Source organism: Meriones unguiculatus, chromosome 4, assembly GCF_030254825.1.
Source record: "Meriones unguiculatus strain TT.TT164.6M chromosome 4, Bangor_MerUng_6.1, whole genome shotgun sequence".
Taxonomy (NCBI): domain Eukaryota; kingdom Metazoa; phylum Chordata; class Mammalia; order Rodentia; family Muridae; genus Meriones; species Meriones unguiculatus.
The window spans coordinates 39,249,631-39,273,873 of NC_083352.1; the positions used below are offsets into that span (position 1 = coordinate 39,249,631).

The 24,243-nt window shown below is 47.6% G+C and overlaps 1 protein-coding gene across 3 annotated transcripts in view; it reads left to right on the forward strand.

Moving 5' to 3' along the window:
* The first annotated feature begins 1,436 nt into the window (after positions 1-1,436).
* Positions 1,437-24,243, forward strand: part of Dctd (dCMP deaminase) — a 28,408-nt gene continuing 5,601 nt past the window's right edge. Inside the window, exons 1-3 of one of the 3 annotated variants that reach the window (XM_060381759.1) lie at positions 1,440-1,765; positions 2,887-3,017; positions 3,272-3,407. In XM_060381759.1, the coding sequence (XP_060237742.1) occupies positions 2,910-3,017; positions 3,272-3,407 (244 nt within the window). In that variant the 5' untranslated portion in view covers positions 1,440-1,765; positions 2,887-2,909. Of the gene's footprint in view, positions 1,766-2,886; positions 3,018-3,271; positions 3,408-24,243 lie in introns of all 3 variants that reach the window. The other 2 variants (XM_021661212.2, XM_060381760.1) reach the window with 2 other exon arrangements.

The window sequence follows — 24,243 nt, forward strand, 5'->3', positions numbered from 1 at the left end:
ATGTATGACAGTCTTTACACGGCCAAGGAAGAAAGAAAAAGCTTAATGATGTTGTGGCTGAAGGGCCAGCAGCAACTGGCCATGTATTAGCTGTAGGCTGGTAAGCAGAGAAATGAATCCAAGACCCAAGGGCTATAGATGAGGGTGACGAAGATCAAACAGTGGGTGGGGAGAGAAACTACTAGCTCAGGACATAATGAATTTTAGTAGCAACCAGATAGTCAACTAAAGTCAACTTGACATAAAAGATCATCACGTTAATCTATGTGGCTCTTTGGAGCCTGTGTTTTATCAAGGAAAAAAAAATCTATAGTTAACAATGAAATATTTTCCCTCTTTGCTTTCTTGGTATCCACCAAGAGCAGTACATAATTTAATTATGGAATCTACAGGCTGGACCATGGACATGAAGAACGATGTGTGTGCGCGCTAGTGAGAAATTAGGTAGAACCAACTGTTTATCCTCATCATTCTTTCTCTGTGGCGCTAAATTAATACAGTTAACAAGCTTTTGTTTTGATTAGCAGTTGAGATCAGGGATGTGCAGATTAGAAGTCATGATTATTACAGTAGCCTTTATTTATGGAGCGACGGTATGGAGTATGGGGCAGTAGCCGCAAGCCCCGTGGATAAGACAAACGGGGACGCTTATCATTTTGTTTTGTAGTAGAACAAAAGTCCCTCCAGATTTAGGGATGAACCGTCTGGGTAGTCCAATAAACAATGTTGAAGAAATCAGACGTAGTTCCAGGCCTACGACCTCTATGAACTTCAGGCGACTGTCAAAAGGGCACGCATGCACTTGACTGGCTGGGGAAGGTTTTGGCTCGCATCTCAGGGTCTTTCACAGGATTGGAGTAGAAACCCTAGATCTGGTGAACCAAAAAGCCAATGCAAATGAAGTTTCGAAGTAAGAGGCCTCTAGGCACAGCTGAAAACCCCACACCCTTCTGGTATGAAGGTGAGAAGGCCTGGCTGGCTAGAAGGTGGCTAGAAGGACACAGCCTGCAGGGCTTATTTTAGAGGCCAGAACCAGATTCCTTCAATTCTTTGTTCCTTTCAGGCCCGCGGCCACTGGAATATTTGGGTCTTTTGGTCACCTTTCCGGATTTACTTCCTCAGGGAAGTTAGTGATGGATTCAGAGGGCTGGGAGAAGCTTCAACAACTAAAGACAGAGCTCTCAGGCCCGTGGGTGTGACCAGGCACCGTACATTCCAGAGTCCAGGGCCAAAAAAGCACCTCCGGGCAAACCGCAGGGGTCACCGCGATGCTGGTGTCCCCGCTGCCGCAGCGGGACCCGCGCCGGCCCCCACGCGGGCCGGGCAGCCCCGCTCCGCAGGGACCCCGGGGTCGCGACCGCGTGGAGGGGCACGCCACACCGGGGCCCACCGCCCCTTCCGCCGCCGGCCCCGCCTCCCTCCCGGCTTCCCGCGCGCGCGCGGCGGCGGCCGGGGTGGCCTGGGTTGGCGGACGGCGCGAGCCGTGCTCTGCAGCCCCCGGCGGAGCGAGCGGACGGCGGGCGCGACCCCACGGCTCGTGCCGGGCCCTGTCTGCGCGGGGGCTGCTCGGCGCGGTGCAGGGAGGGCGCCTCCCCGAGTCCCTCCCGGCGCCCACGTGGTGGGGAGGATGGAGGCTTGAGAACCCCGGGAGCCGAGCTGGGGCGGTTTCCAGGACGGTGCGTCCTGTCCGGGCTGAGGTGCAGCAGTTTCTCCCTGGACTGGTGACATCCCAGCCTCAGTTTCCTCGTGGCGAAGCTGCTCGTGGGTGGGTACGGAACCCCAGGGAGCTTTAAAGAGCAAGCACAGGGCAGCCCCGGGTAGGGAAACGTGTCCTCTCTCCCTGCCCCTCCCCATCCCCCTCCAAACCTTAAAGCAGGCGGGAAGCCAGTCAGTGCCGCTGAGCAGGGGTGAGAGTCTTTGGCTAACTCTGCTTCCGCGTACCTGCCCGTTCACTGCTAGGTGCTGCTCTGCACCGCAGCCTACCGCAGTCTGAAAGGGAAGTTTGGAAAACCCGTACGTTAGGATTTCTCAGTGAGTGGGGTGACTCTGTTGCCCTGGAAAGGACTCTCTTAGCTGAAGTCCTGTGCCTTTTCCCACCCCCTCTCGGCCTCTCCCGGATTGCAGAGACCGTCTAGGCCTGTACTTGAGGCCCCTGCTACAGAACCTGGTTTTAGTATCAGCACTTTCTCATTCCCCTTCCCCCACCCCCTCCCATTAGATTCAGTCCTCAGAGTTGATTAATCGCTTTATTTGGAGAAACGAAGGAGGAAGGAAGGGAACAAATCATCTGGTTAGTTACCAGACTGGCCGGATTGCAAAAGCTACAAAAGCTATTTATTTCAGAGTACTTGGGCTTAGAGGGCAAATTATCCATCCATCCATCCATCCATCCATCCATCCATCCATCTATCTCTCTCTCTCTATCTATCTCAAAGCCCTGGGCTTAAGAGGGTAAATTTCCTGAGTACTGAGTCTGTCAGGTGCGGTGCTGCTGCCTACTTTAGCTAGAAATGAGGCTTTAGTGACGATACATGTAAATTTAAAAGTGTCTGGAATCCATTAGATCGTTCATGTTTCTGTGCTCCCTCCCATGCTGACTCCAGTTTCTAAGAGGGGGAAGTAAAGAAGTGGATGCTTTGTAGGCAGTATATAGTGACTTAGATTCTGTAGGAAAGCAGGTAACACATGAGTTATTTGGAAATCTGTAAGTGCCAAATCCAGACACTTCCAATAATACATTTCTTAATTTCCTCTCAAGACCAGGACCTCTTCTCTTAAGTCTAGGAACTTGCCATTTCTGCTTAGTAAGTGTTGAAGCTGCCCAGCATTTAGGCCTGATGCATTTACTTGGAAATCAGATGCACAGTTTTCCTTCTCCGTGTTTAGCGGCACACGGCTTTAGACCCAACATGAGTGACATTTCCTGCAAAAAACGGGATGACTATTTGGAGTGGCCTGAGTATTTCATGGCGGTGGCCTTCTTGTCAGCCCAGAGAAGCAAGGATCCAAGTTCCCAGGTAAAGGGGTTTGGTGTGAAGATGTTCGGGTACTTGCTGGGACGTTCACCAAAGAGCAGGTTAGGAAAATGGATACTTGGCAACTTAAAAAATGCAGAGTAAACCTGCTGCACTGTGTGTGTGTGTGTGTGTGTGTGTGTGTGTGTGTCGGGGGTGTGCTCCCCTCCCTCCATGCTTGTGATTTAGTCACTGCCTCCCCGTAGCACACCCAGCTCTTCACAGTTAGCAAACCTTTGGGCAATGTTCCTCTCTAGGTTGGAGCCTGCATTGTGAACACAGAAAACAAGATTGTTGGGATCGGGTACAATGGAATGCCAAATGGCTGTAGTGATGACCTGTTGCCTTGGAGGAGAACAGCAGAAAAGAAGCTGGATACGAAGTATCCTTATGGTAAGGCAGCTTCCTTGTCCATCCCCTTCCTGTGCGCTTCACTGAAAAAAAAAAGAAAAATTAGTCTTCCCTGTAGTCGTGAATGGATAGAAAGGAGAAGAAATTGCAATGAAAGTACCATATCTTCTGTCTTCCCCCCTTTTAAATAATGTTTTCGCTAACCCTTTGATAATCTTAGCTCTTTTTAAGATTTACATATTTATTTGTTTTTATGCACATATATGTGCCTGCATGACTTATATGCACTGTGTAGGTACAAGTGAATTTGGAGACTAGGAGACGGTGGCAGATCCCTTATCACTGAATTTTGCAGGCATTTGTGGGCCTGCCTGATGTGGGCGCTGGGAACCAAATCTGGGCCTACCTCAAGAACAGTACATGCCGTTAGCCACTGAGGCCTCTCTCCAACTCCTCCTGTTCCCTCAGTGTCAAAGAGAGCCACTGGCAGCCCAGCAATTGTTACACAGGCTCGCCCTGAGGTGCTGGGCCTTGTTGCCTTGATGAGTCCGGTGTGTTTCACAGTGGCCTGATAGCCTGTAGATGCCAGAGCAGTGAAGGGCGTGGCCCTTTGCATCGAGAGAGCAGGGGTGTGTGTGAAGAGGCTCTGTGGTCTGTTTCTTGTCTGCATATATATCTGTGTGAGGATGTCAGATCTTGGAGTTACAGACAGTTGTGAGCTGCCACATGGGTGCTGGGAATTGAACCCGGGACCTCTGGAAGAGCAGTCAGTGTCTTAACCATTGAGCCATCTCTCCAGCCCCCTGAAGTCTCTGTTTCTTTATCTTGGCAAAGAGTCAGTTTGCCAAGTGTTGCTCTTGCAAACCAAGCAGTGCTTTGCCTTGCTCTGCCGAGAAGCAGTGTGCATTCAGCCTCTTGGCCTTATGAGGACACAAGTCAAGTTCATCTCTGGGAGGCTGGGATTAAAGGTGCGCACCACCACTGCCCAGCTAAAACCCAATTTAAAAAAAAAAACAAAAACAAAAAACTGTACACTGTTGAAAATAACTTCATGAGTTATGGACCCCAGGGATCAAAACATAAGCCTGTAGGGGACATTCTAGGTAGAAAGCGTCGCAGGCGCTTCCTACAGTGGGAATCCCTCTGGAGATGATGGAAGGGACGGATCAGCTTTGCGCTCCCTTTATCCTCTATCTACGTAGGTAATTCCAGAAAAGAGTCAAACTGGGTTGCAAATGTTGGCTACCCCCGGCATTTATGTCTTAGAATGAACAGACTGACTCTGTTGGAAGCAGAGTAGGTTACGGCCATCTAACTGGGAAGGATTGTGCCTTCTGGGAATGAAGTTCAAGGCACTGATGACGTAAAACCTGCCTTGCTTGTTCACTCTTCCCCAGTAGGCTTTTCCTCTGGGTGTTTCCATGTCTGCTTAGTCTGATTTCTGTATTCTTTCTAATGTTCTTGGACCTTAGTCTTCTGAAGTAAGCCCCGTAAGTCTCTTTATAAACTGCCTAAAAGGACAGATCCTGGGTGTGTGAATGGAAAGGAAGAAAGATGTGTGGAAGAAGAGAAGGAATTGAGGGAGTAAGAATAGAGGCAACCACAAAGCACCTAGGGTTTTCAGGGGATAAGAAATAATGGATAGTCGATTTAATCTCACCCCTGGCAGGAGCCGCAAGAGCGCAGACAAAAGCGTGAGCGTGTAAAACTGTCTTCTGGGTCCAGCTAAGCTCGTGGTAGTGAGTTATTCGGAGAACGTTCCAGCATATTTTAGAAACGTTGTCATCCCGGTTTTGATTCCGTCAGCCTTTGATGGGAAGAGAGAGGGAAAATGATTAGTTGTTTCGGGGTCTATGCAAAAATAATTTTTCCCAGCACAGTTCGATGTCCCGCGTAAAGACAGCGAAAGCGAAAGAGTCGATAAGTTAAAGATCTCCATTGAAATGTATGACCTACTCCAGTCAATATTTCAGTGAGTCGGGACAGTGACACATTAGTCCTTCCTCCGAGCTCTGGTGAGGAGGCGTTCTTTGAGGAGATGGCAGTGTGCTGTACTCAGGCTGGTTGCTAAAGATGCCAGTGGGCAGAGTGCAGCGATTGAGGTCCCCCTCAAAGTGGGACCTGTGCCGCCTTCTGTCATTGAGAGCCCCAGGTGTGTTTGTAATAGTGCCCTGGAAACCAAAGACTGCATCACACACACGCACACACGCCCTCCCTCCCCATCGCCTGTAACCCCCAGAGTGACTGGCTTTGTTCTGAGGCTGTCGCCTTTTGTCCGGGGTGGGGAGAGTACCTTCCAGAGCGGCTTCCCAGGAGGAATTAAACTCACACAGGCATTTGTCCAACCTCACTGATTGTTTTTTATTGAAGAGCTGCTGAGTTTGTGAGCACTGGATGTCTGTCTACATTATTTTTTATCATCCATATGATACCTCTAGGTTTTCAGAGCTCTTTGCCCTCGCTTATCAATTATTCATTTTATGTGTTAGCTGTGTTAGAATGTAGACAATTTTCCTTCACGGGAGTAAGCTTGTAATTTGATGTACCATAAAAACTGTAGAAGGTATTAAATGGTTTTTAAAAGGCATTTAGTATTACTACCATCATAATACATGTAACGATGGGCTTTAAGTCTAAATAATGATGACTGTGTGTACATTGTGTGCCCATTCTTGCCTTTCCTGGGCTTTTCAAGCCATGGAGAAGTGACTGCGTTCTCTGCACTCACTGGCTGGGATCTAGGAGGAATGCTTGCCGACGCTGAGGCATTTTTTAAACCTCCGTTTTAAGATTACAAGTTTTAATTAAAGAAAAATAAGGTGATAACTGGAGGCTGTAGCTCTTTCCTCCGATCACCTCTGTTCACTGAGCTTCTCCACGAGGAAGGATAGACACCTGGAACCCTTGAAGATTTTTCAAGAGCTCCTGTCCAGTGACTCAGCACCTGCTGAATGAGCAGCTCAGTCAGGACAGATTTCCGTTGTCACTTTGTTGGAGTAAGGAAGTCCGGGTACAGCGGTGAAGCACACCTTTGGGGGGGGGGTGAGGGCTACTTCTGATCTGTGATGTAAGCCAGAGGTTCGAGCGTCCACAGGCAGCAACTGGTCCTGCCCCCATGCCTTTCCCAGCGCCACGGGTCCATCCTCCTGTTAGATGGTTGTGTCAGCTATTTTGCCACAGTGCTGGGGAAAGGATCTAATACAGAGACCCTCATTGAAACAGAAGAACTTGAGGCCTTTAATGACAGCAAGTGCTGCATGCCATCGGTGTTTACATTAATATCTTATTGATCAGATGACATTCATGTGCGCTTGGGACTTGGGCCATCGTAGGTCCTTTGTAGTACCCCTTTAGTACCCTCCCCATGCTCTGTATCTACAGCATCTCCTTCTGCCTCGTTCAAAGTAGCTTCTGTGGTATTTGTTACACAGGTAGGAGAGCATCTGATTCCTGTCCATCCATTCATCTGTCCATCCATCCATCTATCCATCCATCATCCATCCTTCATCCATCATCCATCCATCCATCCATCCATCCATCCATCATCCATCCTTCATCCATCCATCCATCATCTGTCCATCATCCATCCATCCATCAGCCATATATCTTATCATCCATCATCCATCCATTAGCCATCTATCCATCCATCTATCCATCATCTATCCATCCATCCATCATCCATCTATGTATCATCCATCCATCTATCATCCATTCATCCACCAGCCATCCATCAGCCATCTATCCATCATCCATCCATCCATCCATCATCCATCCATTCATCATCCATCCATCTATTCCTCCATCATCCATCCATCCATCATCCATCCATCCATCCATCATCCATTCAACCATCAGCCATCTATCCATCATCCATCCATCCATCCATCATCCATCCATTCATCATCCATCCATCCATTCCTCCATCATCCATCCATCTATCATCCATCCATCCATCATCCATCCATCCATCATCCATCCATCCATCATCCATCCATCCATCCATCCATCATCCATCCATCCAATATATACTTAATGGAGTATCTATTATTTGTTCTCGAACAATTTCATACATGTAAACAATGTATCTTGATCATACACACCTCCCTTTCCCCTCCTCCCCCAGAAACCCCAAAATCTCAGCATCCTTCCTTTGCTTCCTCTAGCTTTTCTTTTTGGTAACCCACTGAGTACAGTGAGAGCTGCCAGTTGGAATGTGGACTGAACTCGTTGGTTGGGTCCTGTGCAGGCCTAGTGCAGACAACCACAGCTGCAGTGAGTTCGTGAGTGCAACGTGTCCAGGAGACACATCTCACAGCACACTTTCCCATCTTCTGCTTCTTACGTTCTTTCGGCCTCCTCTTCTGAGATATTTTCTGAGTCTTGGAGGGGACAAGTATTGATGTAGGTATCCCACTTAGGGCTGAGCACCCAATAGTCACTTACTCTCAGGACTTTGATTGGCTGTGAGTCTCTACATTAACCGCTGGCTACTGCAGAGTTCCTGTGGCCAAGGTTAAGGGTAGCGCTGACATGTATGTATAGACACGAATGTTTAGAATATAGTTTGATAACATGCCTGTTAGCAGGACAGCTGAAATAGGTTCCCTTTGAGGGCCATCACCTCCTCACCGGGGGGCTCAGGCATGGATTCCCTCCTGTGGAGCTGGCCTCAGATCCAGTCCGAGAATAATTGGTTATCCCCTTAACCTCATGCCACTATTTCAGCAAGGGCGCATCTGGCCTGGCAGGTTGTTATATAATGTGTAGGGTTTACTGTTGGGTAGTCCCACTGATGGCTTTTCTCCCCACAGTGGGCTATGTAGAACCCAGTGCACTGTGAGAGCTAGCTAGCACGGAGGAACTTTCAGGTCAGTTCCAGTTTGATTTTTCTGTCTGTAACCAGAATGTGTTGTGTCTCCAACCATAGGGTTCTGACCATCTGGTTCTGGTAGATAGCTAAAAGCAGTGACAATCGCTTGTGTTGTTTTGGGGGCCTTTGACAGTTTCTGCATGTCTGCTGTGGAATTCAGCTTCTTTGAGATGCTGATAATTTTATTTTATTTTTGCAGTTGAGCAGATTGTGGCTTAGGTGCAGATACACCTCAGAGATCAAGCACCTGGGTAGCGGTGGCCTGGCCTAGTGTAAAACTGGAAGTTACTTGCATATGACTTGGGCTAACATTTCTTTCAAAAGAGTGTGATGGACTGCTTCTGTCTCTTCTAGAATCCGTAAGTTGACAGCTTGTTTCCAAAGTGATGGTCTTTGGAGGTAGGGCTCCTGGGAGGTGATTAAATCTTGAAGGTTGAGCTCTCATGAAGTGTCATCAAAGGCAATTGTACCCTTATGAAGGGACCCCAGAGAGGGCTTGTGTGCTGGCTGGTTTTGTGTGTCAACTTTAGCTTGTGTTACATCAGGAAGGAAGGAACCTCAAATGAGGAAAGGCCTCCATGAGATCCAGCTGTAGGGCATTTTCTCAATTTTGATCAATGGGGAGGGCCCAGCCCATTGTGGGTGGAGCCATCCCTGGGCTGGTGGTCCTGGGTTCTGTAAGAAAGCAGGATGAGCAAGCTGGTAAGCAGGACCCCTCCATGGCCTCTGCATCAGCTCCTGCCTCCCGGTTCCTGCCTGCTTGAGTTCCTGTCCTGACTTCCTTTGGTATAAGCAGCTGAATGAAACCTTTCCTCCCAGACTTGCTTTTTGGTTACGGTGTTTCAAAACAGCAATAGAAACCCTAACTTAGACAGCTTGCTTTCCGACATTCAAGATGACCATAGATGATGCTTTCCCGACCTGGACCAGGGCCCTCATGAGAAGTCAACATGTTGATCTCAGACTTCTAGTCATTAGAACAATAAGAATTAAATGTGGTATTTTGCCATAGCTCCCCAAAGTGACTAAGCCAGGGAGCCTGACAACCATGTAAATCTGAGTTTACCAATAATAATGCAACTTAATTCTCCTTTACTCCTTCTGTAAGCTTGAAGTCATCAGCCCTGATTGACACTTTGTGGGGAGAAGGGAAGTGCAGAATGCTTGTAGCGTAGTAGAATGGCAGCCTTTTCTGGGCTGTCTCTCTAGAGAGGCGTTTTTAAAGGATGTTTTTGTTCTTCCAGCCTTAGGATCAAAACTTTATGAAACTGTTTGATTATAATGAAATTTTTAATGTGGGAAATGGAAAATCCCCCAGCTAAGGAAACTGTTCTTCTCATTACCCCCACCCCACCCCTCAAAATACAAAAGTGACGTCTCTACCCGTCAGTGGCTTGAAGAAGGTGGCATTGTTCAAGTGAGCACTTTCTGATGAGCAACAATTAAAAAACCAGGAAGCCGCACATTTATCTAATTTGCCATCTAAAACGACTCGGGAAGACTCTTATTTTTATGAGGAGGAGGTGGGTTGCTAAACTCATGATGAAGTACTCAGCTGACAGTTTTAGTTTCTCTCCTCGAAATTCATTACTGCGAAGCACGTTTCACCCGAACGCCAGTTTTATAAAACGGAGGTTAAAAATACTCTTGGTGATTCAGATACTGTCCGTTCCTTGGGTTTTTGTAACAAGTTTGCATGAGGCAGTTTATGGACTTGGTGGCCGTAGAAGACTCTGGTTCTTTGCCTGGTTAGGGAATTTTACACAGTGGTTGTTATACTCCTGTGATGCCCTGTGTTCGCAGCCTTGTGTTTATCATTGGTAAAGGACTTGGTGTGCGAGCAGGCCTCTTAGCTCTACTTTTCTTCATCCGTGTCAGTCAAGAAACAGGATTGCTATGCTGGCCATATCACAGGTTGTCCTATCTAGGGACCCCAGTCCTGATATCCCTAGGTGTGGGTGGCACCTTGACTCCAAACGCATCGGGCAGAAGTGGAGTTGTGGCCCGATAGCAGAATCAGTTCCTGTGTCGACAGGGCTACTCCAGAAAGACTTTGATGCTGCCGAGGCCGGAGCAAGGGCACAGCAGGTAAGAGTACTTGCTGTACAAGAAGGAGGCTCTCAATCCAGATGCCTGGGACCCACAGAAAAGAAGCAGGGTCTAGCCACATACCCCTGCACCCTCGTGTTGTGAGGGGTGAAGACAGGAGGATTGCTGGGACTCGAGAGCCGCCAGCTGAGCTCCAGGTTTAGGGAGATAAGACACCCAAGTCCTTCCTGGGCCTCCGGCACACAGATATGTGCATAGGCACGCGCTCACACACAGAGAAAATGGTGCTGGGAAGGAAATGTTGGGGGAAAAAAACCAAACCCGCAATTAATTAAGGTGACAAATACACATGGCAACTTCTCACCACTTTTTGCCAGTGTGTGGCAAAGCCTCTTTAAATTCTGTATTTAAATTTAATCTTTTTTTTTTCACATTTAGCATATTGTTAAGCATGCAGAGATGTCATTTTAGTGATTACGTAGCCATTTGCCTTACCCCCTTGAACACTGACATTTTCCTGACTGCCAATGCGCGTGATGTATTTCTTTGGCATCCAAAAGGTTAGTCTTGAGAAACTAATTTATCAAGAAGTTAGGAGGCTGATCCTTCTTAAGCCGTGACTTCCTCGTCACTTGGAAGAGCTTCTTAGTAATTAAGATCAAATTTGTTCGAACGATGGAAACAGAATGCCCTCTGGTTTTGTTAGGCAGATCCGAGGATTTGATGATTTGCTGTTTCTCTTTGTTCAGAATTTAATTTTGTGTGTAGCTCCCTGACATTCCTCCCCTGCCTGGCTGTCCAGGAGTTGTGGCCTGACAGCAGGTCTAATTGGGACTTTTGTGCAAATAACTAATATAACCAATGGGAAAAACCTTTGACCACTTGTAAAGGGAGGAAATCAGGTAGATTCTTTGTATGAATCAACAGGCAGGCTACCCTGGGAAAGGAACTCGGGAGTATTTTGGAGTCTTTTTCTCCTCACCTCTAATACCCAGCTTAAGACTATTCCACTGTCAGGTATAGTTGTTCTTAAGATGTCTTCAGAAAGAAACAAATAATTTTTATTGAGGTATTTCATTTTGACCAAATAAAGTACATAATTTTATATTGCACAGGGGTTAATTTTAGTTAAAGCATCAGTGATTGTTTCATCATGAATTTCTAGCAAATATGGACAGTAAGAAAATAATCCCTGTTCTGAAGAAGAGATGTAGAAAAAGCTAAAATGCTTGTTTGTGGTGGTTAGACCTTGCCATAAAAAACATCCGAATGTCTCCGTAATGCAGTGATTTTGAAGCCTCAGAAGCTGGAAATAGTTGTAGTCCTCAAGCTGGTGACCAGAAGCTAGCATAGGTGGAGTCTTGTACTCTACCTTGAAATAAAAGGTTTGCAGAAAAGTCAGTATTTTCAAGAGAGTTAGTTAATCGCATAACATTCATGCTGCCAGTGTGCCAATGGGCATTTCATGCCAGGTTGGTTGTTACTGTACTGCATGAGGTTCACAGCTGGGTGAGACTGCTGATGACTTTTCTCCCCCCAGCAGCCTTCAAAAGAACCTTCCAGCACTATAAAAGCTACCCAGCAGGGAGGAAGCCTCGTCAGGACCTACTTGATTTCTCCATGTCCTGTGACAGGAGGTGGTGGCTTTAGCCTTCATCTTAGTACCACCAAGAATGGGGGAACCAAGAGCAGTAGTGAAATAGCCTGTGTTAGTTTGTGGGGTATATGAAACGCTCCCTGACTAGTGGAGCAAAGGGAGTAGCCTATACCTGGCCCTGGGCTTTTTGTTTAATAATCTATGGTGTCTTGGGGAAGCTCCCCTCCCCACTTTTCCTCTCCTGCTTACAAAAACCATTCAATTCAAATAATTCACCCTCTTCCTCCTTCTCTCCCTCCCTCTCTCTCACGAGAGAGAGAGAGAGAGAGAGAGAGAGAGAGAGAGAGAGAGAGAGTGTGTGTGTGTGTTATGTGGCAAGCTTACAAAATAGTAGGTTTTCACATGGCTTTTTTGTTTTATCTCTTCCCCCACTGTCTCCTCTGCCCTACTTTCCTACCCCCTAGCATCCTTCTTATTCTTTTTCCTCTTCATATCATCTCCGTTCTATCCCCTCTGTGACCACCACTCCCCCAACCAGTAACCCCTTTCTAGTGTCCCAGCCTCTACAGGTATTCCTCATATGAGAAAGGACATGTGGCTTTTGTTTCCCTGGTTCTGGATTACCTCACTCAGTATAATTCCCCCCCCTCCCAGTTTCATCATAAGTGGATATTCTGAGGATAATAATTACAGCTCCCTTTCTCCCTCTCCAAGAAAGGGGGTCTTGCCAGTGTTAACTTAGAACTCTCTTCTCGGCTTCCTGAGTGCTGGGATTATGGCTTGCTTTCAGCCTGCTTTCTTACAGAGCCGAGGACCACCACCCAGGATGGTGTCACTCACAATGCCCTGGGCTCTCCCAGTCAATCACTGCTTAAGAAAATGTCATCCAGGCATGCCTCCAGCCTGATCTTAGGGAGGCCATCTCTCAACTGAGGTGCTCTCCTTTCAGATGACTCCGGCTTGTGTCAGCTCGGCCTACAACCAGCCAGCACGCATGCGTTGATTGTGCTTAGAATGGGCAGGGAAACCAGGTTCTCCAAGGGTTTTGTGTTTATATTGCCCTTTACTTTTATTCCTTAGGACATCTCTGTAGTATCAGCTACTGTGCTAAAAACAGCAGTGACCACGTTCTCGTGAAAAGACCCTGGGCCAGCCCTTAGGGGCCCCAGGTTCCTCTGCTCTGTTTATTCCCAGGGGTTGTGGGGTTTTAAGATACTGCACCTGGCATGGACTTCTTAGCCTCAGTCTCTCTCTCTCTCTTAGCTTAAAAATAAGTGTGCGGCCTCTCCGTGTGCACCTCATGTTTTTGTGGCACAATGTTATTCACAGAGATCAGAGAACAGCTTTGGGGAGTGGTTCCCTTCTTCCGGTTTATTGGTGCAGGATCTCTCTTGTCTGTCTGTCTGTCTGTCTGTCTGTCTATATTTTGTGACACTGCGTACTCCAGGCTAGCTGGCTGGATTGCTGCTGGGTAATTCTCCTGTCTCTACCTTCAGTAAAGCACTTGCCATAAGAATGCTGGGACTTTAGATGTCCATGACTGTATCTGGGATTTTGCAACTTCTTGCCGTTTTTTTGTTTGTTTGGCTTTTGTTTTGTTTTTATGTGGGTTCTGGGGTTGGGCTCTGGTTGATAGGCTTGGATGGCAGGTGCTTTTACCTTCTGAGACATCTCACCTTCCCTGCCTCCCTGCTTCTTTATGAAGCAGATCAATGCTGAAGATTCCTCCAGGTCTGTAATTTGAAGGGAAAAAAATACCAGTAATGTAACCTATTGCATATGATCAGTGTTGCTGTGTTTACTGAGTAATGAAGGCATTCTCATTGACTGAGCTGCAAGCTATGAACGGCTGTTGGTGACAGGGAGAATGTCATCTGCACGTCAGGATGAATTAGTAGATGGAAGCAGGCTTCCTGTCTGCCTCGCTTTTTGCTATAGTTTTGATTCTGTCCTGTTTTGCTATGCTGGAGATTGAACCCAGGGCCTTGTACATGCTAGGCAACTTCTCTGCCATTGAGCTGCATCTCCGGGTCTTTAGTTCTGAGGTAAATATAAACCAGGTAGAGATAGTGTTCACAAGTAGGAGGGAGGAGTTAAGGAGTACAGGCCACCCACTAACTGTGGAGATTAAAAGGCATTGAGTAAGAAAAAGTTGGGAAAGCGTCTGTGAGTGAGAGAGAATGTATTTGTCCATACAAGGCCTGCTTAGAGTTGTGTGGAGAGAGGCTAGTCTAAGACCAGATGGAAAGCACTTGAGAACTCCTTTTGTGAATCCAGCAGTGATGATCTTCATTTGAGCAGAGATGCCTGCTGGGAATTGGCAAACACCAATGGAAAATGCTGACCATCGGTGAAAGCAGAGGTGAGCACGCTGGCCCCAGCTAACTTAGCAGAGATGCAAATTTTTATCTCTGTGCCTCTTTCAAATGATAGATACCATAGTAAATTTAAAATATTGAATATGATAACGGAGTATGAATTTTTAAATTCTGCAATTAAAAGACCTTGTTGGAATGACATTAATTTTGAGTTTAGGTGAATAAAGGGAAGCAGAACTCTGCCATTTTTTCCCTCTACAAATGAGTGATCACTTTCTAGGAATTAAAATACATACTAATGAGTCATCTGTTCTTTAGCTAGCTTTGGGTGTAGTGGTGAAGTTGTCCCCTCTCAAGTTCCGTTGCTTCAGTTTTAGACATGAAATGTGTTTTATCCATCATTGGCTTTTGGCAGAGTGCTTTCCCATGTATCTGTTTACACGCTTACTCTGGGGCATCTTGCCTGTCAGGACCTGTGTGTGCAATGCTCTGGTCTGTTTTCACAGCATTTGCAAATCACTTGTGGAGGAGGTAGGGTTAAAGAGAGAAACTGACAGTATGGACTCTCCCTGTCTGAAGGATCGGATGGAGCCAATCAGGGAAAGATGGGCCAGTGGGTTGGGGCTTGGGGATGGAAGAGGCATTCTGTGGAAAGCCGGCATGGGATAGGCTCTCTCTGTGTGTGGGGGGGTGATGCACACTGAGAAGTAGCCAAGGCTTTGAGAGCAAAGGGCGGGTTAAGGAGTTTGGGTTTAAAAGGTTTTCTTTAGGCTTTGGGTTGATTGTGTGTCTCCTCCAACTCTTATGTTGAAGGCGACCCCTAAAGTGGTGGTGTTAAGGGGTTGTTTGGTCAGGAGGGCAGAGCCTTTGGGTTAGTGTGTCCTTACAGATGAGGCTCAGTAAGGTGCTGGGGTGATGGCTCAGGGGTAAAGTGTTTGCTGCATAACATGAAACCCTGACTTCGGAACCCCAGAACCTGCGTTAAAGCCAGATATGGTGCACATCTGTATGTACCACAGCACTGGGGGACAGAAACAAGAGCACCCCAAGGCCTCTTAGCCAGCGTTTCAGCTGAGTCCACAAATTCCAGGTTGACTGAGAGACTGTCTCAAAAACTGAGTCACTAGTGACTGAGGACGACATCCTAGTGTCAGCTTCTGGCTTCTGGACATGTGCATGCATGTGGACGCGTGCGTGCATAGGCCACACACAAAGGCACAGTGGAGAAGAGTCTGCCCATAGCCCAGTAAGGGGGACCCTCTGCAGACATCGTATCTTCTAGTGCCTTGATCTCAGATTTCCCAGCATCTACATCTGTCAGATCTGAGTGTCCGTTTAGAATTTGGCAGTTTGGTAGAGCAGCCCAAATGTACCGAGGCGCGTTATGTGTATGAAATAGGTGTTTGTGGGCAAGAGTGGCAACAGGAGTCCAGCCGTGAGGTAGTGTGTGTGTGGGCAGGAGGTTTGGAGGTACAAGGTGCTGGAGCAAGGAGGAACAAGTATGGACAATCTGCAGACAGCATCAAGCAGATGGGTTGATACAGAGTTAGAGAGGGACAGTCCCTCTTCCCAAACAGCTCCAAGCTGTAGCATACTGAAGTGGAGCAGGCACGGTAGGGGGAGCAAGGTTTGGGGGAGATGAGGAGCTCCCAGCAAAACTGCATGTGCCCTGGGCATGTGTGGAAGAGATCCAGGTTGGCGAGGCCCTCCATGCTGGGTTGGACTTTTGCATGTCTCCATGGCGGTGGTGAGAAGGGAGTGTGTAGAGAGACAGGAGGTGGTTCCGACCCCTGAGAACCCCAGCACGTGGAGGTTGTGTACTCTTGAGCCTTTGTAGGAGGACCCTCAGGGAGGGTCACAGAGCTGTGTTTAAGGAGGAGGGGGCCTTCCACCATGTCCAGGCCTGGCAAGAACTCTATAGACTAAGTGTGTCTGAGTTTATCAGGGAGTTGGTGTTGTCAGCAGCACTTCGAGCCAAACTGGAGCAAGCTGAAGGGAGGATGGAAGGGGAGGATATGGGGGTATTATTTACACAGGGTTTTGACACATGGGGCTCTGACCGACCACAACAATAGGACAGTGTAGGGCTGAGACACTATTGTGCACTTTTTGAGACAGGAGACTTTATTTTTAGTTTCTTGTTTGCTTTTTTTTTTTTTTTAATAAGTCATTTGTTAGTTAATAAAATCGTCCAGCAGAGTGAGAGAAAACAAGAAAAGGACAAAAGGCGAAGTGGCTCAGGACAGGGCGGGGGTGGCTTCGGAAGTGTACAGATTAGTGAGGAGAAGAAGGAGATTGGGTGACAGTAGCCACCGAAGTTCGTGCAGCTGCACTGCAGGGGGATTTACTGCTGGAGCTTGGGCAGGCTTGAGGGGCCAGCAGGCTTGAGGGGCTGGCGGCTGGAAGATGCTGAGGCCTGGGCGCAGCTGCTGAGGGAGGAGCCGAGGAATGTAGGGCAGCGCCAGGAACGGTACACCTTGGAGAATCCCGTGTTAGAGTTAGGTCAGCTCATCCCATTCAACCCTCACACTGAGGTAGGGCCATTGAGTCACCTGAAGCAGGCCTTGAGGCGCTGGAACTAATGAACCCGGGAGCTTGGACTCCGACCCTTGTGCCAGTGCTCAGCGCACTCCTGGTTTACCCTTTAAAAGCTGCGAACCCAAGAGGGAAGTTTTGAATCCTTGCTGTGTGTGTTTACGTGACAGCCTGTCAGAGGGTGACTGACGGCGCTTTGTTCCTCCTGGTACCTTTTTAGCACCTTTTAGGCATTTCATTTCGTGGGAACAGTAGGAAGGGAGTTGGCCTGGCTTAGCCATGGATGAAATGCGGTTCCTTCTACATCCTCCTCCTTCTGACCTGATTGTGTGCCCTTAGCACATAGGGAAGCAATGTAATTAGAGTTCTGGGGGCTTTATTATCAATAATGGAAACACCACAGTCAGAAATGTCTTTAGCCCTAAGCACCACCATTGGGGCTGAGTGGCTCCCCTGGGTGCCCTGAGTTGTTACCAGCAGCTCTGTCGAGAGGCAGAGGAAGGGGGTAGAGGATGGGGCGGGAACAGAGCAGCAGAGAGGGAAAAAGAAACATGTATTCCTGTGGTCCAGCCGAAGCGCGCCACCCAGGGCTGCCTGCTTACGGCCGGGCTGCCCTCCGGCACAGCAAGCACCAACTTTAGTTACCAGGTGGGGCCTGTGCACTGTGCCCTGACTGGATTCTTTCCTCAGTAAGGGTCTCAGGGGCCAGGGGAGGACTTTTCTCTCCATCTCCCCAGTCAGAAGGCTGGAGCTACTGGCTGCTGCCACTGGGCCAGTAGTTCATGGCTGCTATGGAAGTCTGGGCTTTGCTCTGAGCGTGGGGGTCGGGGGCTGATTTTGAGTAAGTGGCTTGTGACTGCTTTCCTAAACCTGGGTTCCTTTCCATTGTCATTTTCTAGCAGAACCCTCTTCTGTGGGTACAGGGTACCAGCCTGGGACAGGGTTTCTCCGAATTATCTCAGCTTCCTGTTTTCATTGTCACAAACAAACTACGCTATCATGTCTCAGGAAGAGTTGTGTGTGTCCTTGATGCCAGAAGGCTGTGAGGTTGTATTTCGGAGATCTTCCGAGCAGAAAGGTCACCGGCTAGATACAGGGCTTGGGGAAGGGCGTTAGTGTACACACACAGTCCATTGGTTAGTCAGGCAAAAGTCATCTCTGCTCACAAAGACCCTGGTGCCCACCTCCCAGGAGAAGCCAACCTTTCTCAGGAAAGCCCTGACTCGTGGTAACAAAGGCTTCATTAGCTTAATTAATTCTTCATTGCAAGGCTTTCTCCTCCACCTTCCTCAGGTGCTCTTCCTGTAACTGCACAAAGAAAGGCAGAATGTTATTAGCATTCTGAGGGGCTGGGGCTTGAAGAAGGCCTCACCTTCCTGTAGTCAAACCCCAGGGTCTAGTAGCTTGGTTGAAAAGGCATTTATAATCTAGGTACATTTTTTCTGCAGAAACAGTATGACTTAAAGGTTCGGTTCCCATCTGCCTGTGCAGAGTGCATGTGACCTCTGTGTTCCGCACCTTTTCAACACAGCACACAAGCAGTCCTTCTCCTGAAGGGCTTGTAGTGCTTCTGGTGGGTTCTGAGCTCTGGGGGATAGGGCTCACTTATTCCTGTAGCCATGGCATCCAGGTCAGGCCTGATTGGATTGGATGGTGTTTGCAGTCAGTTTATCAGAACATAAGGGGAAAGTGGAGAGTATTAAAGTTTCTGGTTTCAGCCAGGTGTGGTGGAGCGCAACTTGTTAATCCCAGAACTAAGGAGGCAAAAAGGAAAAAAACAAAAGTTTCTCTTCTGCTATAGCCCCGTACCCCAAGATTGTCTCTAAAGAGGCTGTGAGTGAAGGGACTAAGGAGGCTGCAATAAGGTGACAAAAAACGGGCTGGGGGAGAGGTTGGGGGACAGGGGCAAGGAGCTACAGAGGGCAGAGGAGTGGCAGGTGGGTCTCCCAGCTAGGCCTGGTGGGTAGAATTACCTCATAGAACCGCTTAGCTCCCTAGTTGTTTCTCCCTTTCTAGAGCCCATCTGTCGTTCAGATCCTTGATAATTAATCAGCCTGCTCCTTTACAGTTATCAAACCTTGCTGTAGGAGAAGACCAGGTACAGGTGTGTGTCGGGGGATGGGGGGTGGGGGGTGGAGCTGCAAGCATCACAGCTGTCAAGGAAATGATCCAGGTGAGGTAACAATGAAAGTCAGGTCAGCATGGCTTAGCTGGTGTTGGGTCCCGAACTTCTGGAACCTGAGACCAGGCGGTTGACTGTAAGCATGTTTAAACACAGTGCAATTTGCAAGAAAAGTGTCCTCATGTAATGCAGTCCCCAGTGCCAAGGAGGATTAAGGAGTGACAGCATCGAGACTCATTGGCTAGATACGAGTGACCTTAAAGATGGCTTTTGTAGCTTAGTGGCCTAGAGGCTGGTGTGGTCCCTGAGACAGCACAGAGACCAGCTGGCTGTAAAGGGCGTCCATGCCTTCCCTGAGAATAGGGTTCTGATGACTGAGAAACAGAAAGAAAGCTCAAGACAAAGGCCTCAGGAGGGGGAGTCTGGGATAAACATTCTGGGGGATTTGGGAGAAGCCTGAGCTGTGGAGAGCAAAGGTCACCAGGTCAATGACATCCACTCCCAGCCTCCTGGGTGGGAACAGGTATTCAGTTCCTCCTTTGAAGAGACTGAGCAGTGTGATTGACATTCCTGTGTTCCTAGTGATCTGGGAGCACTCACGCCTACCACTTCACAGGTGTGCCATTGCCTGGGAGCCCATTCTAGGCTAGAATCGTTGGTTTCTGGTTTGAGGGCAACCATAGAAAGTGGACCTCTGGGTTCGGGTAGTGGCAGGTTGCGAGTTTAATTTCAGAGGCGAGGCTATTGTTAATTATCGGCTTGAAGGAGAGGTGCTCAGAGGGCTGGCAGTGACATACGAGGCCTTGTCAGGATATCTTTCAATAATTAAGAAATAAGTAGTTGAAGCTCCATTTTCGTCCTAGACACCGAAGCGGTAAACGGATCTCTCAGAGGCGCGTGCCCTTCCTCTTGGTGGAAGTCTCCATCAGGCATCTGGACATCCACGAGGGCAGAGGTGGAGGTGGCCATGCTCCTGGAGATGTGCCCACACTTTGTGGCGCTGACACTCCGCTACCCCAGGAGTAAACTCACTGAGATTCTAACGTAGAGAATAAGGACAGGAAGTGTGGTTATCAGAACAGCTAGGACAGCTTGTTAGTAATTAGTCTAAATCAGCCCTAAATTGGGGTACCCCACCTCATGTTAGTTATTAATTCCAGGGTCAATCTAAGAAAAGAGAAAGGAGTTCTTAGGTTATAAAAAAACAGGAATTTTGCTCCCCACAGTCCAGATTTTATGAGGCTCCAATGTTTCTCATCATGTCTCTGTCGGAGACTGAGATCATCGTGTGTGTGTGTGTGTGTGTGTGTGACACCGTATTTGCCAGGTTACAGGTGTAGCAGTCAGAATTTGTTTAGCATCATTCAAATGTGTGGGGGCTTTTTCTCTCTTTATCTTCTTTTTCTACTTGAGTACCTGTAATGTGTCTAAAATAGATATTGCATGAGTCTTACATCAAATGAGATGGAAGTCAAATCTATAAAATGTTGAATCTCTTAAATCTAACAAGGATGGAGTACATCCTGTTAATTTGTCAAACTTCCAGAGAACCGCCTACATGAGACAGTGAGGATTAATCAAACCCCAGTGAGAGAGAATTTGAAAAATACAGTTTTCTAATTATACAATCTTTACAGTGGGCCAAGGTTAATGCAGCTCTGAATCCTGACAGTTAGTAATAGAAAAAGGGAAAGAAAGACCAAAGCGTATGAATTGCCTTACAATCACCTGAAACAGGCCCTATTCTGTCCGCCACACTTTATACACATTAATCTGGTGTTTTCAGCACTTACTCTTTTTGCATGATGTTGGGGATAATTAAAGGGTTTCTGTCACTCTTTGTGCTTATTGGATATCTGCATCATTTGGGGATGACTTTTAGTTCTTAGCTGTAGATAGGGATATTTAGTTAATAATAGGAAAATTCACCTTTTTTTTTTTTTTTGACAATATGGACTGCCTTATGAATACTTCTTAAGCATTGTGCATCTTAAACTCTTTGTCCTGTTTTTGTTCAGGTATAAAATATCCGCGTGAAGCTGCCGGACAGAACTAGTCATGGTTGCTTTTGAGACACAGGTGTGCTGTGAGGTTTGGTTCAGGTGGTAGATAACCCCATACCACCAGGCAAGCAGGCAAGCAGGCAAGCAGGCAAGCAGGCAAGCAAGAAGGCAAAACCTGGCTATAATTCATTTAACTGATTTTATGGCCCTCTGGGTTTGGTAGTGCACGCTTGTAATCCTAGGACTCAGGCTGAAGAAAGGATTGCTATGATGTTAAGACCAGTTCAGGCTACATGCCAGTCCAGCTAGGACTATATAGCAAAAACCAAAATAACACAGAGAGGGATTCACACACATACACACACACACACACACACACACACAGAGGGGATGGGCATGAGAAAGAATGGAGGGTGCGAGACTGGGACTCAGATCAGGGAGAGGGGAGGGGAGGAGAGAGGAGCAGCCGGGGTGGGTAATACAGGGAATGGATATGACTAAAGAATGTTCTATGCATGTATGAAAAGGGCACAGTGAAACCTATTATTCTGTATAATTAATATGCCCTAACCCCCCAAAAAATTGGATAGAAGAAAACTAGAGGTTATATCTGCATTACAATGAGACAGTTATTTTTAAAATTAGAGTAGCAGTTGTTGAAATGATTTCTTCTTGAAAAGAAAGTTAAAGTGCTGAGCATCTGACCTCTGCTGAGTGAATGAGGACTGTGTACGTGTCTAAGGGAGAAGGAACTGGAGTCGTTGGAAGCCACCACTCAGCACAGAGTGAGGGCTGCAGCCTTGTGCTTGGCCAGGAGAGGAGCCCCTGGCTTTTTCAGTGCCATCTTGTCCTGGAGGACCGGGAAATGAATCAGAACATTAGGAAAAAGCCAAAAGTCGGTGTACTTGATACTTAAAAAATTGTTTTTACCATTTTTAATCTATCTTTTCCCTTTGCCCCTCCCCCCAGTGTGTGTGTGTGTGTGTGTGTGTGTGTGTGTGTGTGTGTGTGTGTGTGTGCAGGTGTGGGTTATGGCTCATGTGTGAAGGTAAGAGGGCAGCCTCAGGAATCCATGTGAAGGCACCTTCCACCTCATCAACTGGGACCTCAGCTGCACAGGCCAGTCTAGCTGGCCAGAGGGCTTCTGGAAACCTGCTTAGCTCCCTTGCTCCTGCCCTTGAGATTACAGGCGTGCACCGCTGAGTTTGGCTTTCATGTGGGTCCTGGGGAATCTGAACTCGAACCCTTACTTTATCAACGAAACAGTCTCCCAGTCCGAATTTATTTTATTGTTATTTCAAAATACACTTTTCCAGAGCTGGTATTAATTGTGCAAATAGCATTTCCCTTATCAAAAGCTCATAGGCTTTCTAATGAAGAGCTGGGCCTTGAGCACTGGTTGAAAGCCTCTTCTCAAGTCTCTCTGCTCTTGGGAAGACTTCAGTGTTGGCGGAGAGATACTTGGACCGTAGCCTTACTCTCCAGGGCCAGGACAAGATAGGTACAGGCTGGGCCTGTGGATTCTCAGCATGCTTTCTGGCTTGAAGCAGCGGTAGGGGTTACCTGCTTTTGATGTGTGTGGATAAGCCCAACCATTCTACGCTGATGCGAACCAAGTAGAGTGAATGGGTGATTATCCAGTTGCTCTGTTGTCCCTCCTGAAGGACAGTGCTTTACTTAGGGTTTTATTGCTACAAAGAAATATCACAACCATGGCAACTCTTATATTTAATTGGGGTCAGCTTACAGTTCAGAGGTTTAGTCCATTATCATGGCAGGAAGCATGGTGCTGTGCAGGCTGACATGGTGCTGGAGAAGGAGCTGAGAGTTCTTGATCTGCAAGCAGCAGAAGGAGACTGTGTGCCACACTAGGTATAGTTTGGCCATAGGAGACCTCAAAGCCTGCCCCCACAGTGACACACTTCCTCCAACAAGGCCACACCTAACCACAAGGCCACACCTCCTAATAGTGCCACTTCCCTATGGGCCTATGGGAGTCATTTTCATTCAAACCACCACAGTGTGGAATGTCAGTGATAGAGAGGCTGTGGAGACTCCTACCTGAGAGTCAAGTGTTAGGGCCAGAAAGGCACAGAGGCAGATTTGAGGCCTTCAACAGAGGGAGTACGGGGAGCTTCGAGGTGGGAATGAGATGGCTAGGTCCAGGTGAGTGGTCCAAGTTCTCCCAGATTTGGGGATTCTCTGGACCCCTTATGTGTGGCCAGGAGGCTAGTATTAGTCAGCTAGCCCTGGTAGGGAAGGAGTTCTGGGGTACAGCATATTGTAGTTTCTGAAGTTCAAGGGGTACAGCATATTGTAGTTTCTGAAGTTCAAGGGGCAAGAACACTGAGAGTCAGGTCTTCGACCCCTCTTCAGATCATGGGGGTTTGTTGTTGTTGGTTTTGCTTTCATCTCATCATCTCACTTTAAATGCATAGGCTCCTGGGTTGTGAACTGGCCTGTCTGTGACAGTGGCGTGTTTCTCTTCATCCTCAGCGTTGCACTTTTCATCCGGTGACTTTTGATATGATAAAGGATGTCTATTTAGAATCCCGTGCATCTTATTTCTGGAAACCACCCGTTTCCTGTCATGTCAGATGTTACCCAAGATGATCTGTTTCTTGGGGTGATTTTTCGCTAGTGAGCCTCAACTTATAATGATGAACTGTGTTCCAGGCTGCCTCAGGAGTGTTAGACAAAGGTAGTTGTAGTTGCTGTGACAATTTTTACAGAGGACAGCATGATGCTGTGTGGTAGGAGGTTGGAACCTTTGCATCTGGGTGTGAACTCTGGCCCCATTGCAGAACACTTCTCAGATGGGAAAGCCCATTTTTGATATCCGAACGAAGAGAACTTTTGCTCTTTCCCAACATCACCGTCAATAATTGGGATCTGCACTTTCTCCTTTATTTATTCAATAAATATTTAACACCATTATGCTCCTGGCATGGCATTAGACTCTGGGGGGAGCTACAAAGAACTTAGAAAGGGCTTGGCTCTGCCCCCAAGAGGGACATAAAGGAAACAATTACATCTAATTGTTTTTAACACGGAGCAGTGTTAATGCTGGCATCCTGTCATCTCGGTTACCAGGGGAGAAGGGCCATGGATACCTCTTGGATTCCACTGGCCGTGTGGCCACGCCAACCCTTTCCGAGCTCTGCTCTTTCTCTGTCTTCCCATGGCTTTTTACCAGGAGTGAGGCTTGGGGGACAGGACTCAAGCTCTCAGGACTCAAGCTCTCTAATGGTCTGTGATTTGATGAATCACAGATTGTTTCTTTAGCTAGGGATTACTTTGTTTTTCACTCATGACTGAGATCTCTCTCTCTCTCTTTTTTTCCTTTCGAGACAGGGTTTCTCTATGAAATCTTGGCTGTCTTGG